The sequence below is a fragment of the Pristiophorus japonicus genome, chromosome 7, assembly GCF_044704955.1.
Source record: "Pristiophorus japonicus isolate sPriJap1 chromosome 7, sPriJap1.hap1, whole genome shotgun sequence".
NCBI lineage: Eukaryota > Metazoa > Chordata > Chondrichthyes > Pristiophoridae > Pristiophorus > Pristiophorus japonicus.
Window position 1 is genome coordinate 10,718,437 of NC_091983.1, and position 18,070 is coordinate 10,736,506.

Genomic DNA, 18,070 nt, shown 5'->3' on the forward strand with positions numbered 1-18,070 from the left:
TAAGAAAGAAAACCTAGAGGCCCAATAGTTCTTTTAAAATAGGTGGAAAATGAGGAAACATTGCGGATTCCCAGCTTTGGCAACATCCCAGCATAGGGTAGGATGTGATTGGAGGTTCCGAGTCATGTAGAGCAGCAGGTGCCTCTTAGGGTCACACAGTCCTGATGCCAAGTTGCAGATTAATTAATTGCAGTTGGAAAAAGGCAGACACTGAGTGAATCTGAGGTGAGTTGCTGAGAAGAGGATACACACTGTGGTGTCACTAACAGCCTGCATCCCCTTCACCTGCTGCTCTATGCATTGTCCCTTCTTCTCGTTTTCTCCTATTTTAATAGAACTATTGGACCTCTAGATTTTCTTTCTTATTCCTTTGAGGAAATTCCTGCCCACTTAGTTGGCAACTGCTCAGGTGGTACTGTTCAAATCAGAAACTCACCACGGGAGCAATTACAGGCAAAACTTTGGTACGGTTACAGCCCTTGAAAAAGACTGGATGAGAATCAGTGTCAAGTGTTTTATTTATACCCACTGCACCTTCTTCTGTAGGAGCGCTCTCAAAAAACCCAATACAATTGCCTATCTCTGAAACGTGAACAATATTCTGGGGTGGTGGGGGTGGAGGAAATTAAGTACTTTTATATTTGAAACGCACCCAGAAACAAGTTAGAAAGATCTTCTGGTTCAAAGGAAGTATTTGACTTCGAACCCAAGCAATATTGAGATTCAGATATATTATTTTTAGCATCAGCAGTAGTCTTTAGGACCTGGGAGCCTATCGATCCCAATCCAATGAATGATGCAACACACAGCTGAAGCGAACTTACATAAATTATTCAACAACTGTGTTTTCAAACATTAAGCTCGATCCATGAGGAAATACCTTTCCCCAATTTTCATAGAACTGTGTTACTTTCTCCCTGGTTAAACAAGATGATGTAGAATCTAGCTTGAAAGATGCTTTTGAAATGAATTGGGTGCATGGCTGAGTACAACATTTTACTATGACTGATTTGGAAGGCTGTGTCTTTGGATTCCTCCCAAGAGAATAGTCCAGGAGTGTTGTTCTGCATCAGAGCTGTCTGATCCTAATTTGTATAACTGTTGCAGTCAAAGCAGTTTTGGTACTGACACCCTTACTGAAGTGTTTATACTATTCAAAATAATATTTAAGTACACTACACTGAGCTCCAAACTATGAAATTCCTGTAGTGGGATTCCAAATGAGCTGCATCAAGCAACACCAAATGAGTCTGCAGTGTAAATCTCATTATACATGCACTGAAATATTCATCTGGAACTGCAAAAATACACTCCTATGAGAGTGTTACTGCCAAAACTATTTTGATTGCCAAAGTTGCATAACAGAATCTGATGACTCTAAAGCTTCCTATTCGGAGAACATCTGTGACACTGCTACTGATGCTTCTCCCCAAATTCCCACAGAAAATATTGAAATGTTGCCCCGATATTTCACCACCCACCCTCCCCATTCCCCAAAGTGAATGATAGGGCTGTATTAAGGAATGTACAAATAATGAAGAACGCACCTTCTAAGATCACAGCAGGTGGTTCTGTTTTGAAGGTTTGCTGATGCGCTGAGCTGGAGCAGCAGCTGTGGCATACTGTGACATACGGAATGGATTCCTTATATGCCCCAAGCTCTGGAACTTCCTAGCTAAACCTCTCCGCCTCTCTACTCCTTCAAGACGCTCCTTAAAACCTACCTCTTTGACCAAGCTTTTGGTCACCTGCACTAATTTCTACTTATGTGACCTGGTGTCAAATTTTTAGCGCCTAATACTCCTGTGAAGTGCCTTGGAATGTTTCACTACGTTAAAGATGCTATATAAATGAAAGTTGTTGTTGTTGCATTAGAGGACCCCACAGTACAACCTGAAGGATCAAACGTTCATTGCAAACAGTGGACAACCAATTGTCATTCATGCAATAAATATGTAATAAAATGTCTGAAGATTAAATACCCAACCTTGTGAGGAGGTACTACAGAAGCTTCTAGAAGTTTTCCAGTGCTGTTACAGAACACACCCCATCTGAGTCACTAGTGTGGTTGTGTAAAGGAGGTAGCACTAGTTCCTCTGGTAGTAAAGACTCGACTCAAGAAATGGTTTTGCTTTGTGTCAGGAGACAAAGCACCATCAGTGGAAATCATAAAATAACTGCCAGACGCAGAAATCATAGATGTATTTTCTTTAAAGTGGCAATAGTGAATTTTGAACAACTGCGCACATGCAGTCATTTCAGTTGCTGCTACTAATGTTCTGAATTCTGTCCCACAAGAATTCAAAGCTTAAGTTCAGAACTTAAACAAATTGCAAAAGTGTCCAATAGGAATACAGCCATAGGCCTCTACATGGAGCAGGAGCAGCTTATGCCAGAACATTACAATACTATATTGTGAAGCATTTAGATATACAAAATAGGTTACCTAAATATCCATTGTAAACAATTTCTGTGCTAAAAGGTTTGTTAATGACTAACTTTTACCAATACATACCACCACAGTACTGAGAAATATTATCTTACCTTTTTCACATCATTTTGTTGAGTAGAATTGGAATGTGGTGGACATGCCTCAACACTCCCGTTCATGGATAAAGTTGCATTATTATCCAACATCTCGACCATTGCAACGCTCAAGTTCACACGCAGTGCATAGACAACAAAAAATCCCCAAAAGGCCAAAATCGCCAGGTTGTATCGAGCAGAGCAGCAAGCGGACACTGTTGAGAAAATGTTGAGAATAGTTGTTGGAAGAATATATATAAATCTTACATGGCATACCATCTCAAATTTGGAGAGCCGAGTCTGAGATTTAGGCAGAAATTTGAAATGGATGCATACATACAAATTAATTAATTAGTGGGCTGTCCATCTTTTCGTCATTCATTTTAAATTCTACTTTTTTCTGGATTCTTTTCTCGCTCCTTCAGTACCTGCATGTTTTTTTTAAACTGTTAAGGCCACACAGCCATTAGGAGAATAGGTTGAGAACAATGGAGGATAATAACAGACATTACAGTGAAACCCATCTCATTAGTAACACTTTTAGGATTGAAATCTGCAATCCCAGATTGAGGTCTGTGTTATATATGCAGACTATAAATATACTCTGTGTAGTCACTGTATAGTTGCATAAGATGGAGACTTGTTTACCTGATGTACTATCAATAAGGTATACACATGCTGGCACCAATTGGTGGACACTGGAGTTTCCTGTCCTGCCCTGGTGGCAGGGGCTGTATAAAAGGGGAGCCACCATGTGGTTGCCTCACTCTGGAGTTACGAGTAAAGGACCAAGGTCACTACAGCTTGAGTACAACACATTGCCTCGTGGAGTCATTCACAAGTACACGACAGACATAATAGTCTGATTACTTTCTGAGGCTATGAAAGTACAACACGTACACGTTGATTCTAACTTGCACAACTTTGACAGTGAAGCTAGTTTTGGCACACACATTAAAGCTAATGTTTTTAATATTTGAATGAACAGACTGATACATCACACTGGGTTTTAATCATGCAAATCCTGTATTTGAATTTACCATGAAGACAGAGTGGATTTTCTGGATTCAGAACGAGGTGTTCAGGCCAAATTCAACATTAAGAGTGACTAATCTGATGTAGCAAAATGTCTTGGTCATGGGCTCAATTTTCCCCAGTTATCTGCGCCGTTTTTTTGGCATGCGCCACTTTTTTTGACATAAATTAAAATATCCAAGTTTCCCCAAAGTTTCTGCACCAGCGTAACTCAGTTAGGTATGATGTTTTTAGATTAGTATTTTTTTGTGACATAGGGGGCGTGGCGTAACCTGATGTCTGCATCAGTTTTTCACATTTGAGCAAGTTTGGCCAACTTACATTTTTCCGAGGACTGCGTATGTGACCACGCCCAAAAAATCTTCTGGGCACTTAAGAAAAACCAGCGCACATTAAAAAATTAGCACAGAAAGACGCCGTTGTTTTAGGCAAAGTTTTGGAGGGAGTCAAGGTAGAGAATATGCATCATGAAGCTTAATTTTTTCAAAGTCAAAGGGAGAAAATGGAAGTCTTAATGCAATTCTTTAATTTCTGATAAGTACCACGCCACCACTGAACATCTCACTGGGCTCGAGGGTCAGAGCATCGGCCGGCAGAATTGCTTTCTCGCCTGGACACAGGAGCTCGGCTTCAAAAGAAGCCCGGGGGGGATGGGGCCGACCCTGTGTCTGGGTGAAGGAGCGATTCTGCTGGCCGACGCTCGAGCCCGGTGAGGAGACGTTTAGGTCAGTGGTGGGGTCATGCATTGAAAAACATCAAAAATTAAAGAATTCCATTAGACTTCGTTGCCCCAAATGTCTTCAATGAATGCCTAGCTACCCGTTCTAAGCAAGCCTATTGCGCATGCGCAAACCAGGGCGTGGGCCATACTAGGGCGTCGACCTTGGAGAGAGAGAGAGGAAAGAAGGTTTGAGAACATAAAAACATAAGAAATAGGAGCAGGAGTAGACCATACGGCCCCTCAAGCCTGCTCCATCATTTAATACGATCATGGCTGATCCGATCATGGACTCAGGTCCACTTCCCTGCCCGCTTTCCATAACCCATTATTCCTTTTTCATTTCAGAAACTGTCTATTTCTGTCTTAAATTTATTCAACGTCCCAGCCTCCACAGCTCTCTGAGGCAGCGAATTCCACAGATCCACAACCCTCAGAGAAGTAATTTCTCCTCATCTCTGTTTTAAATGGGTGGCCCCTTATTCTAAGATTATGCCCTCTAGTTCTAGTCTCCCCTATCAGTGAAACATCCTCTCTGCATCCACCTTGTCAAGCTCCCTCATAATCTTATATGCTTCGATAAGATCACCTCTCATTCTTCTGAATTCCAATGAGTAGAGGCCCAACCTCCTCATAAGTCAACCCCCTCATCCGCAGAATCAACATAGTGAACCTTCTCTGAACTGTCTCCAAAGCAAGTAAATCTTTCGTAAATATGGAAACCAAAACTGCACGCAGTATTCCAGGTGTGGCCTCACCAATACCCTGTATAGCTGCAGCAAAACTTCGCTGCTTTTATACTCCATCTCCTTTGCAATAAAGGCCAAGATTCCATTGGCCTTCCTGATCACTTGCTGTACCTGCACACTAACCTTTTGTGTTTCATGCACAAGTACCCCCAGGTCCCTCTGTAGTGCAGCACTTTGCAATCTTTCTCCATTTAAATAATAACATGCTCTTTGATTTTTTTCTGCTCAAGTGCATTACCTCACACTTTCCAACATTATACTCCATCTGCCAAATTTTTGCCCACTTACTTAGCCTGTCTATTTTGCAGATTGTGTGTGTCCTCCTCACACATTGCTTTTCCTCCCATCTTTGTATCGTCGGCAAACTTGGCTACGTTACACTCAGTACAAGTCGTTAATATAGATTGTAAATAGTTGGGGTCTCAGCACTGATCCCTGCGGCACCCCACTGGTTACTGATTGCCAACCCGAGAATGAACCATTTATCCCGACTCTGTTTTCTGTTCGTTCGCCAATCCTCTATCCATGCTAATATATTACCCCCGACCCCGTGAACTTTTATCTTGTGCAGTAACCTTTTATGTAGCACCAAATGCCTTCTGGAAGTCAAAATACACTACATCCACTCTGTTCGTTACATCCTCAAAGTCTAGCAAATTTGTCAAGCATGACTTCCCCTTCATAAATCCATGCTGACTCTGCCTGACCGAATTTTGCTTTTCCAAATGTCCTGCTACTGCTTCTTTAATAATGGACTCCAACATCTTCCCAACCACAGATGTTAGGCTGACTGGTCTATAGTTTCCTGCTTTTTGTCTGCCTCCTTTTTTAAATAAGGGCGTTACATTTGCAGTTTTCCAATCTGCTGGGACCTCCTCAGAATCCAGGGAAGTGCTTTGTCCTGCTGTTTTGAGCTTCTTGCAAAGCTACAATTTAATTATGGGGGCAATATTGACAATGCCATACCTCATGCAAGCCTTCTGCATGATGGTACTGCGGAGGAGATAATTGATTCGACGTCATCGCATGAGGAACCTCCAAGCACGTAGCCATACCCACTTCAGGTATCTCGAGACAGGCGTTCATACCTGCACCTGAGTGATGCAGACTGCGAGAAGACTGAGTTTCCGCAAAGAAGTTGTAACCGAGATCTGTGCATTCATAAAAGCAGACCTGCACCCTAGAAGCATCAGGAAGACTGCTTTGTCAGTTCAAGTAAAGCTGAACTTTCATTTTATGCATTTGGATCATTCCAGGCCACAACTGGGGATGTGTGTGCGCCGTTTTTCAACCTGCCCCAGAGGAATGACTAAAGTTCCCCATGACCGCCCAGGCAAGGTGTGACAGGGCTGTGGGCTTCCCCAGGACTGCTGGTTTCTCAAAGGTACAGGGTTGCACTGATTGTACCCACATCGCATTTGGAGGATTCCGAGATGTACAAGAACAGAAAAGGCTTCCATTCGTGAATACGCGACTCGTCTGTGACGACATGCGTCACATCACGGCAGTTAATGCGAGATACCCTGGGAGCACCCATAATGCATTCATCCTATGCGAGAGCGCTATATCTGCCATGTTTCAGCAGCAGCCAAAAGGCAGAGCTGGCTGCTGGGAGACAAAGGGTACAGCCTCGCCACTTGGCTCATGATCCCCCCTACGCGTAACCCGGACGGAAGCTGACCGGGAATTCAACATGTCGCACATTGTGACGCGCAGCATAATAGAGAGGACCATTGGCATCTTGAAGCAGCGTTTCCGATGCCTGGACCATTCCGGCGGCTACTTGCAATACTCCCGAAATTGTCGGTCAATCACTGTTGTGTGCTGAATGCTGCATAACTTAGCATCACAAGGCAGCAGCAGCTGGTAGTAGAAGACCCACCTGCAATGAGAAACATAGAAAATAGGTGCAGGAGTAAGCCATTCGGTCCTTCGAGCCTCCATCACCATTCAATATGATCATGGCTGTCATGCAACTTCAGTACCCCATTCCTGCTTTCTCTCCATACCAGCTTTCTCTCCATACCAGCTTTCTCTCCATACCCCTTGATTCCTTTAGCCATAAGGGCCACATCTAGCTCCCTTTTGAATATATCTAACAAACTGGCCTCAACAACTTTGTGTGGCCGAGAATTCCACAGGCTCACAATTTTCTGAGTGAAGAAGTTTCTCCTCATCTTGGTCCTAAATGGCTTACCCCTTATCCTTAGACTGTGACCCCCTGGTTCTGGACTTCCCCAACATCGGGAACCTTCTTCCTGCATCTAACCTGTCCAATCCTGCCAGAATTTTATATGTTTCTGAGACCTCCTCTCATTCTTCTAAATTCCACTGAATATAAGCCTAGTCGGTCCAGTCTTTCTTCATATGTCAGTCCTGCCATCCCCGGAATCAGTCTGGTGAACCTTCACTGCACTCCCTCAATAGTAAGAATGTCCTTCCTCAGATTAGGAGACCAAAACTGTACACGATATTCAAGGTGTGGCCTCACCAAGGCCCTGTACAACTGCAGTCAGACCTCCCTGCTCCTATATTCAAATCCTCTCGCTATGAAGGCCAACATACCATTTGCCTTCTTCAGCCTGCTGTACCTGCATGCCAACTTTCAATGACTGATGTACCATGACACCTCCTCTTTTTCTAATCTGTTACTTATTTAGATAATATTCTGCCTTCCTGTTTTTGCCACTAAAGTGGATAACCTCACATTTATCTACAATATACTGCATCTGTCATGCATTTGCCCACTCACCTAACCTGTCCGAGTCACCCTGCAGCCTCTTAGCATCCTCCTCACAGATCACACTGCCACCCAGCTTAGTGTCATCTGCAAACTTGGAGATATTACATTCAATTCCTTCGTCTAAATTATTAATGTATATTGTAAGTAGCTGGGGTCCCAGCACTGAACCCTGCGGCACCCCACTAGTCACTGCCTGCCATTCTGAAAAGGACCCGTTTATTCCTATTCTTTGTTTCCTGTCTGCCAACTAGTTCTCTATCCACGTCAATACATTACCCCCAATACCATGTGCTTTAATTTTGCACACTGATCTCTTGTGTGGGACCTTGTTAAAAGCCTTTTGAAAGTCCAAATACACCACATCCACTGGTTCTCCCTTGTCTACTCTAATAGTTACATCCCCAAAAAATTCCAGAAGATTTGTCAAGCATGATTTCCCTTTCATAAATCCATGCTGACTTGGACCGATCCTGTCACTGCTTTCCAAATGCGCTGCTATTTCATCTTTAATAATTGATTTCAACATTTTCCCCCACTACCGATGTCAGGCTAACCGGTCTATAATTCCCTGTTTTCTCTCCCTCCTTTTTTTTTTTTTAAAAAATGGGGTTACATTAGCTACCCTCCAATCCATAGGAAGTGAGAGTGGCTGATGAGGAGGAACATGCAGATGATGAGGAGGAGGAAGCCATGCACCCGAACCCGGAGCATGACGGCGCAGCAGGGCGGATTGTGCCCCTTTAACGATTGCTCGAGCCTTGCACCAACAGCTCATCCGTGAACGCTTTGCTGCCTGAAGGCTCAGCGGCAACCATTCCAAATGGACCATGTTTACTGTTTGGACCTATTCCGTAATGTGTTGTGTTAATGGAACAAACAATGGAAATGAATCAGTTGTAATTTAAAATATATTTTATTCAAAAGTTTAACACTTGTTTGTACTTAACTTTAATAAAAATATTCTTGTATCAAACTTTGAAGTTTTCAGTTAAGATCACTTACAAACTTTTAAACTTGTAAATTTACTTCACATAAAAAAAACCTTTTGAGACCAGTTCCAACAGTAACAACAGCAGCAAAGAAAGATCTCTCCTGCACCTTATTCTCAGACCGCCCACTGCGCTTGGTCTTGGTGACTTCACCCCTGCCCGCAGGCAGTGGCGCAGCGTTTCTCGGGTTGGTACCAAGCTTATTCTTTCGAGCATCTCGGGTAATGCGCACTTCTTGATGGGGGGCATGAGCAGGCGGTAATGTGGAAGGCCCGGCTTGGGCCTCCTCAGAAGCTGGTCTGGGGATTGGAGTGAGAGTGGCTGTTGATTCCGTCAATAGCCACGGGCTCTAGGCAGGTTGCCTTATTGCAGAAGCTAACTCCAACATTCCCTTCCTCATGTGCCCTGATAGTGCCTCAACTACCTGCGGCCTTCCTTCCCTTATGTTCACTGACAGTATATCAGCTACCTGCAACATTCCCTCCCTCATGTGCCCAGGCAGTCTTCCCATTTCTCGTGAGTGTTGTTATTTCTCTCGACAGTCCCGATACCTCATCACCCACCCCAATGATGGTGTCCAGGAGTGATCGTATAAGGTCAATGCTCTCCGCACTCATTGCCATCATCTGAACCACATCTGTTACACCCTGCACCTCAGGAGAACGCCGTCGAGCTCTCCTTCCCCTCCTCAGCCTGGGTGTGGCTCACTGCATCCCACTGGGACCAGCAGCCTCGGACGGCGGGGTCCTGGGTGTGGCTCACTGCACCCCACTGGAACCCGCAGCCTCGGATTGTGAAATCATGGAATGTCCCAACACTCGTACCACTCAGGAAAGAGGCTGGCAGCTCAATGGGAGACACCTGCACCTCCTCCAGAGTGAGTACAACAGTGGGGGCTTCATTCTCCCCCCCCATGCTCTTGGTCTGGAAGGTGGAATTGGAAGATGTTCTCCCCTTCAGGCTCGTCCACGTCTGAATCTTCTTCTGCATCGGCTTCAGCCTTGTCAAGTTCTGCAAAATATAACAGAACAGACAAATGGTTAGCAGCAGAGGAGGGGGCAGGGTGGCATGAGTAGGCTCACACAGCAGACAGCAGGTTCATTTGAAGGACCACGATGAATTATAGCAGATTGCATCAACCGAAGCGTAGCTGACGGAGACATCCCCATGAACCGAAGCATGGCTAGCCCGCGCAGTACACATTTAGCAAAGCCAGACTGTGGAATTTGCAGGACTTAGCTTCTCCCTCGAGTGTGGGCACGGCTTGTGCAGTGGTGGTTGCTTTTCTCCAGGCAGGACCCATCAAAGCAGCGACCCTGTCTTCCAAGGGTATCAGTGGGTGCAGATTTACCAGGCCTCCTCCTGTTCGAGTTCTCTCTCTTTTGTTGTGTGCCACCTTCCTCTGCAAAGATGAAAATATAACTTTTTTGAGAGTGTGCCTTTCTACTGGGTGGGACATACAGATGGTCACATTTACAATTGTAATTCCAGTGAATAAATGAAAATATTACTTACACTAACTACTTGACCAAAGTCCTGCCACTTCATTTTGCACTGGCATCCAGACCTCGGGGTGGTCATCATTGCACAGTAATCTTCTGCAAGTTGGTTCCAGCGTTTCTTCATTTCTTTTGGTGAAACTTTTTGGTGACCTCTGCTGGTGTCCAGCTCGTGCCATCTGGCCTCAATTACAGTAATCAGTGCCTGCACTTCCTCTTGAGAAATTCTTGGCCCTTGAACCGCATTGCATATTGCAGCTCTGATTTTTCCACTGAGAATTAAAGTTCTCACACAGCACTCAAAGTTCTCACACACATCTGGCTCTTTAAAAATGGCCGAATGTAGACTGGGAGGTGTACTGGGCATGTGTGTTCATAGCAATCACGTCAAAAACGTCATTTTTTTTTCACGCATGCGCAGAAGTGGGGGGGGGGGGGGGGGGGGAATAAAGGATAGGTTGCACGGCGCCAATTTCAAAAATTAGATCGGGGAAACTTGCAAGTTATTTTTTTGGAGTAGTCGGGGCCAAAATAAACGGGCGTAACTCTTGAAAAACACCAAAAAACAGGATTGGGGAAAATTGAGCCCATGGTGTTAGAGGATAGTTTTATAAGGTTTTTAAACAGTGAGGTCAAGAGTAATAGATTTATTAATCACAAGGACATGAAATAGTACTTAATCATACACTTCATATTTATAACCACACCTGATGTCAGCTTGATTGGGAATTCAAACACGTTATACTGAGCTCAGCACTGTCTTAGGCCTTTACAAATCCAAATAGTATAAGCTACCACGTTTTATACATTTTTCTCATCCCTTTTGTGACAATCCACCACTTCCATACAGTATTAAATGATTATAAAATAGTTAAAATACAACTTCATAAGGAGAATTTAATTGAACTTGTCACTTGTCAATAACTTTAGTTAGTAAACAGATTTTCTTAATGAGCTTCTTTATTGTTGGGCTAATGAGATCAGCACAACTCTTAATTATCTTATCAATAGTTTAGCTGTTGTTACATATATTTGCTATTCCAAGTGAAAGTTTTAATTATAAGTCTGTCTTTGATTCCGTAACATTCAGTACCCATCAATCACTTGATTCGACATAAACCCGAATTGAAAATCCTGATGTATACCCAGATATTTTCCTTTTGCAGAATGGCTTTCCTGCTCGTTATCAAATGGTGCAGGAACTGAGAGACTTGGGGGTTCACATGTAAAAAATGTTTGAAGGTGGCAAGACAAGTTGATACAGCTGTTATAAAAGTATACAAAATCCTTGGCGTTATAAATAGTGGAATGGAGTACGAAAGCAAGGAGCCTTTATAAATCACTGTATCGGCCCCAGCTGCAGTATTGTGTCGAATTCTGGCCACCACACTTTCGGAAGGATGTCAAGGCCTTGGAAATGCAGAGGAGATTTACTAGAATGGTACCAGGGATATAGGACTTCATTTATGTGGAGAGACTAGAGAAGCTGGGATTGTTCTCCTTATGAGAGATTTAATAGATGTTCAAAATCATGAACAGGTTTGACAGAGTAAACAAGGAGAAACTGTTTCCACTGGCAGGAGGGCCAGTAACCGGATACAGATTTAAGGTAATTGGCAAAAGAATCAGAGGGAAATTCAGGATATTTTTTATGCAGCGAGTTCTAATAATCTGGAACGCATTGCCTGAAATGGTGGTGGAATCAGATTCCATAGTAAGTTTCAAAAGGGAATTGGATAAATACTTATAGGGGAGAAATCTGTATGGCTATGGGGAATGAGCAGGGGAGATAGACTAATTGGACAGCTCTTTCAAAAGAGATGGCAGAGGCAAAATGGGGCAAATGGCCGCTTCACAACATTTTATTTTACAAAATCCTTGTGAGCAAACTCCTGCATTCTTTTAAGAGGAGACTCGATTACGTTTTAGAGAATCCTATATATTGCTCCCAAATGAGTGGCAAAGAATTGGACAGGTAGCACCCTCAGCCCTAGAAAGAATTAAACTCTTGCCATCCTCTTGTCACAGCGCTGACTCTGTCAAACAACCCGAAGGTCCGGGGGCAGGGGGGGGGGGGGGGGGTGCAGTCTGTAATCTCAGGGACAAGGGAGTGAGTGGAGGGCCAGTCTGTATACCAGGGCCCAATGAGTGAGTGAGTGGTTGGGGGGGGGGGGCCGATCTGTAACCCCAGGGCCCAGTGGGGGGGGCGGTGGTCTTTAACACCAGGGCCAAGTGAGTGGGGGGGGGGGTCTATAACCCCAAGGCCCAGTGAGTGAGGGGGGGGTCTGTAACCCCAGGGCCCAGTGAGTGAGCAGCAGGGGGGTCTGTAACCCACGGCCCAGTGAAGGGGGGGTGGGGGTCTGTATCCCCAGGGCCCAGTGAAGGGGTGGGGGGTCTGTTTCCCCAGGGCCCAGTGAAGGGGTGGGGGGGTTGTATCCCCAGGGCCCAGTGAAGGGGGGGTGGGGGGTCTGTAACCCCAGGGCGCAGTGAAGGGGGGGGTCTGTATCCCCAGGGCCCGGGGGGGGGGGGGGGGGGAGGGGTCCGTATCCCCAGGGCCCAGTGAAGGGGGGGGGAGGGGTCCGTATCCCCAGGGCCCAGTGGGGGGAGGGGTCCGTATCCCCAGGGCCCAGTGAAGGGGGGGGGGGGGTCTGTATCCCCAGGGCCCAGTGAAGGGGGGGGGGGGGAGTCTGTATCCCCAGGGCCCAGTGAGGGGGGGTGGGGGAGTCTGTATCCCCCAGGGCCCAGTGAAGGGGAGGGGAGGGGAGGGGAGGGGAGGGGAGGGGAGGGGAGGGGAGGGGAGGGGAGGGGAGGGGAGGGGAGGGGAGGGGAGGGGAGGGGAGGGGAGGGGAGGGGATCTGTATACCCAGGGCCCAGTAAAGGGCGGGGGGAGGTCTGTATACCCAGGGCCCAGTGAAGGGGAAGGGGGAGGGGGGAAGGGGGAAGGGGGAGGGGGGAAGGGGGAGGGGGGAAGGGGGAGGGGGGAAGGGGGAGGGGGGGAGGGGGAAGGGGGAGGGGGGAAGGGGGAGGGGGGGAGGGGGAAGGGGGAGGAGGGGGAAGGGGGAGGGGGGGAAGGGGGAGGGGGGGAGGGGGAAGGGGGAGGGGGGGAGGGGGAAGGGGGGGAGGGGGAAGGGGGAGGGGGGGAGGGGGAAGGGGGAGGGGGGGAGGGGGAGGGGGGGAAGGGGGGAGGGGGAAGGGGGGAGGGGGGAAAGGGGGAGGGGGGGAGGGGGAAGGGGGGGAAAGGGGGAGGGGGGGAGGGGGGGAGGGGGAGGGGGGGAGGGGGGAGGGGGAAGGGGGGGGAGGGGGAAGGGGGGGAGGGGGAAGGGGGGAAGGGGGGGAGGGGGGGAGGGGGGGAAGGGGGGAGGGGGGAAGGGGGGGGGAGGGGGGAGGGGGGGGGGAGGGGGGGGGGGAGGGGGGGAGGGGGGGAGGGGGGGAGGGGGGGAGGGGGGAAGGGGGGGAGGGGGGGAGGGGGGAAGGGGGGAAGGGGGGAAGGGGGAGAGGGGAAGGGGGAGGGGGAGGGGGGAGGGGGGAGTCTGTATCCCCAGGGCCCAGTGAAAGGGGGGGGGTCTGTATCCCCCAGGGCCCAGTGGAGTGGAGGGGAGGGGAGGAGATCTGTATACCCAGGGCCCAGTAAAGAGGGGGTGGGGGGGGTCTTATCCCCAGGGCCCAGTGAAGGGGGGGGTGGGGGGGGGGGGTCTGTATCCCCAGGGCCCAGTGAAGGGGGGGTGGGGGGGGTCTGTATCCCCAGGGCCCAGTGAAGGGGGGGGTGGGGGGGGGTCTGTATCCCCAGGGCCCAGTGAAGGGGGGGTGGTCTGTATCCCCAGGGCCCAGTGAAGGGGGTGTGGGGGGGGGGTCTGTATCCCCAGGGCCCAGTGAAAGGGGGGGGGTCTGTATCCCCCAGGGCCCAGGGGAGGGGAGGAGATCTGTATACCCAGGGCCCAGTAAAGAGGGGGTGGGGGGGGTCTTATCCCCAGGGCCCAGTGAAGGGGGGGGTCTGTATCCCCAGGGCCCAGTGAAGGGGGGGTGGGGGGGGTCTGTATCCCCAGGGCCCAGTGAAGTGGGGGTGGGGGGGGGTCTGTATCCCCAGGGCCCAGTGAAGGGGGGGGTCTGTATCCCCAGGGCCCAGTGAAGGGGGGGTGGGGGGGGGGGGGTCTGTATCCCCAGGGCCCAGTGAAGTGGGGGTGGGGGGGGGGGGGTCTGTATCCCCAGGGCCCAGTGAAGGGGGGGTGGGGGGGGGGGGTCTGTATCCCCAGGGCCCAGTGAAGGGGGGGTGGGGGGGGGGGTCTGTATCCCCAGGGCCCAGTGAAGGGGGGGGGGGGGGTTGGGGGGGTCTGTATCCCCAGGGCCCAGTGAAGGGGGGGTGGGTCTGTATCCCCAGGGCCCAGTGAAGGGGGGGGGGGGTTGGGGGAGTCTGTATCCCCAGGGCCCAGTGAAGGGGGGGGGGGGTTGGGGGAGTCTGTATCCCCAGGGCCCAGTGAAGGGGGGGGGGGGGGGGGTTGGGGGGGTCTGTATCCCCAGGGCCCGGGGTGGGGGGGGGGGGTCTGTATCCCCAGGGCCCAGTGAAGGGGGGGGGGCTCTCTCACGCACCTTTCCTCCGCTGCCTGCTCAGTAGCGGCTGGTTGTCCTCCTCGCCCGATCCCTCCATTGTGCCGGCCCGAGCGCTTCACTCCACAGCCGGACCTGCCTTCCCGTCACGCGCAGTCACCGCTTCCGTCTCCATGGCTTCCAACCGCGGAAGCGCACGGCGGAGTCTGCGCAGAAGGAAACTCACCCGTGGCATTTCACCAGCTATGTACACAGTGACTGTACAGACAGCACTACACCTGTCTCCAACTGTACACACCGACTGTATACAGACAGCACTACACCTGTCTCCAACTGTACACACCGACTGTGTACAGACAGCACTACACCTGTCTCCAACTGTACACACTGACTGTATACAGACAGCACTACACCTGTCTCCAACTGTACACACCGACTGTGTACAGACAGCACTACACCTGTCTCCAACTGTACACACCGACTGTGTACAGACAGCACTACACCTGTCTCCAACTGTACACACTGACTGTATACAGACAGCACTACACCTGTCTCCAACTGTACACACCGACTGTGTACAGACAGCACTACACCTGTCTCCAACTGTACACACCGACTGTGTACAGAGAGCACGACACCTGTCTCTAACTGTACACACTGATTGTGTACAGGCAGCAGTACAGTTGTCTCTAACTGTACACACCGACTGTGTACAGGCAGCACTACACCTGTCTCTAACTGTACACACCGACTGTGTACAGAGAGCACGACACCTGTCTCTAACTGTACACACTGATTGTGTACAGGCAGCAGTACAGTTGTCTCTAACTGTACACACCGACTGTGTACAGGCAGCACTACACCTGTCTCTAACTGTACACACTAACTGTGTACAGACAGCACTATACTTGTCTCTAACTGTACACACCGACTGTATACAGACAGCACTACACCTGTCTCCAACTGTACACACCGACTGTGTACAGACAGCACTACACCTGTCTCCAACTGTACACACCGACTGTGTACAGAGAGCACTACACTTGTCTCTAACTGTGCATACGGACTGTAGAGACAGCACTACATTAGTCTCTAACTGTACACACTGACTGTGTACAGACAGCACGACACCTGTCTCTAACTGTACACACTGATTGTGTACAGGCAGCAGTACAGTTGTCTCTAACTGTACACACCGACTGTGTACAGGCAGCACTACACCTGTCTCTAACTGTACACACTAACTGTGTACAGACAGCACTATACTTGTCTCTAACTGTACACACCGACTGTATACAGACAGCACTACACCTGTCTCCAACTGTACACACCGACTGTGTACAGACAGCACTACACCTGTCTCCAACTGTACACACTGACTGTATACAGACAGCACTACACCTGTCTCCAACTGTACACACCGACTGTGTACAGACAGCACTACACCTGTCTCCAACTGCACACACCGACTGTGTACAGACAGTACTACACCTGTCTCCAACTGTACACACCGACTGTGTACAGACAGCACTACACCTGTCTCCAACTGTACACACTGACTGTATACAGACAGCACTACACCTGTCTCCAACTGTACACACCGACTGTGTACAGACAGCACTACACCTGTCTCCAACTGTACACACCGACTGTGTACAGACAGCACTACACCTGTCTCCAACTGTACACACTGACTGTATACAGACAGCACTACACCTGTCTCCAACTGTACACACCGACTGTGTACAGACAGCACTACACCTGTCTCCAACTGTACACACCGACTGTGTACAGAGAGCACTACACTTGTCTCTAACTGTGCATACGGACTGTAGAGACAGCACTACATTGGTCTCTAACTGTACACACTGACTGTATACAGACAGCACTACACTAGTCTCTAACTGTACACACCGACTGTGTACAGAGAGCACGACACCTGTCTCTAACTGTACACACTGATTGTGTACAGGCAGCAGTACAGTTGTCTCTAACTGTACACACCGACTGTGTACAGGCAGCACTACACCTGTCTCTAACTGTACACACTAACTGTGTACAGACAGCACTATACTTGTCTCTAACTGTACACACCGACTGTGTACAGGCAGCACTACAGTTGTCTCTAACTGTACACACTGTACAGAGAGCATGACACCTGTCTCTAACTGTACACACTGACTGTACAGACAGCACTACACTTGACTCTAACTGTACACACTGACTGTACAGAGAGCACTACACTTGTCTCTAACTGTACACACTGTGTACAGACAGCACTACACTTGTCTCTAACTACACACTGACTGTATACAGACAGCACTACACTTGTCTCTAATTGTACACACTGACTGTGTACAGAGAGCACTTCACTTGTCTCTAACTGTACACACTGATTGTGTACAGACAGCACTACACCTGTCTTTAACTGTGTACACTGATTGTGTACAGAGAGCACTTCACTTGTCTCTAACTGTACTGTAAAGTCCTGTCCCCTCAGTACAAATTCACACGAGGCATGTAATGAAGTCAAGGTCACTCTGGACCTGCACCTTTATTTCACAGCTCTGGAATGCTGCACTTGCCTGAGACCTGTCCTTATATACCTGTCTCTTGCAAGTGCACCCCTGGTGGTAAGGTATGCTGGTGGTTACAGGTCATATCTTATTACAGTCATGTATAGCATGTTAGGATACAGTTATATAAAGTAATGTAAGATACATGACATCACCCTCCCCCAAGGTCTTATTGTCTTTATAGGTTCAGTCTCTCAGGTGATCTACGCTCTCGTTGTTCCCTCTGTCTGTCCACCAGGTGTGGTGAGAGTTCCACATTGTAGTCTGCCTCTGGTTCCGCAGTGATGTTGGTAAATCTGTTTTTGACGTGGTCTACATGCCTCCGGCAGGTTTTGCCATTGTCCATTTCTACTGCCAGTAGCCTGTTTCCTTCCTTGCCCGTTACTGTCCCTGCAAGCCATTTGGGACCCCTGCCATAGTTTAGTACAAACACTTTGTCCCCTATCTCATTCCATCTCCCCCTCGAATTTCTGTCATGGTACTCAGTCAGCTTACGGCGCTTTGCCTCAATGATTTCGTGCATGTCTGGGAGGATTAATGAGAGCCTTGTTTTTAAAGTCCTTTTCATCAACAGTTGCGCGGGGGGGTATCCCAGTCAGTGAGTGCGGATGAGATCTGTATGCCAACAGCAGTCACGGCAGGCGACCCTGCAGCGTGGTTACGGCATTACAGAATCTACAGAATGGCGAACAA

General features: G+C 48.6%; 1 protein-coding gene across 1 annotated transcript in view; it reads right to left on the bottom strand.

Moving 5' to 3' along the window:
• The window catches only part of slc17a5 (solute carrier family 17 member 5), a 75,656-nt gene extending 60,672 nt beyond the window's left edge, over window positions 1-14,984 (bottom strand). The window contains exons 1-2 of the mRNA XM_070884786.1: window positions 14,844-14,984; window positions 2,545-2,741 (exon numbers count right to left, since the gene is read on the bottom strand). Coding sequence (XP_070740887.1) covers window positions 2,545-2,741; window positions 14,844-14,901 — 255 coding nt within the window. The 5' untranslated portion in view covers window positions 14,902-14,984. The remainder of the gene's footprint in view (window positions 1-2,544; window positions 2,742-14,843) is intronic.
• Window positions 14,985-18,070: the final 3,086 nt, after the last annotated feature.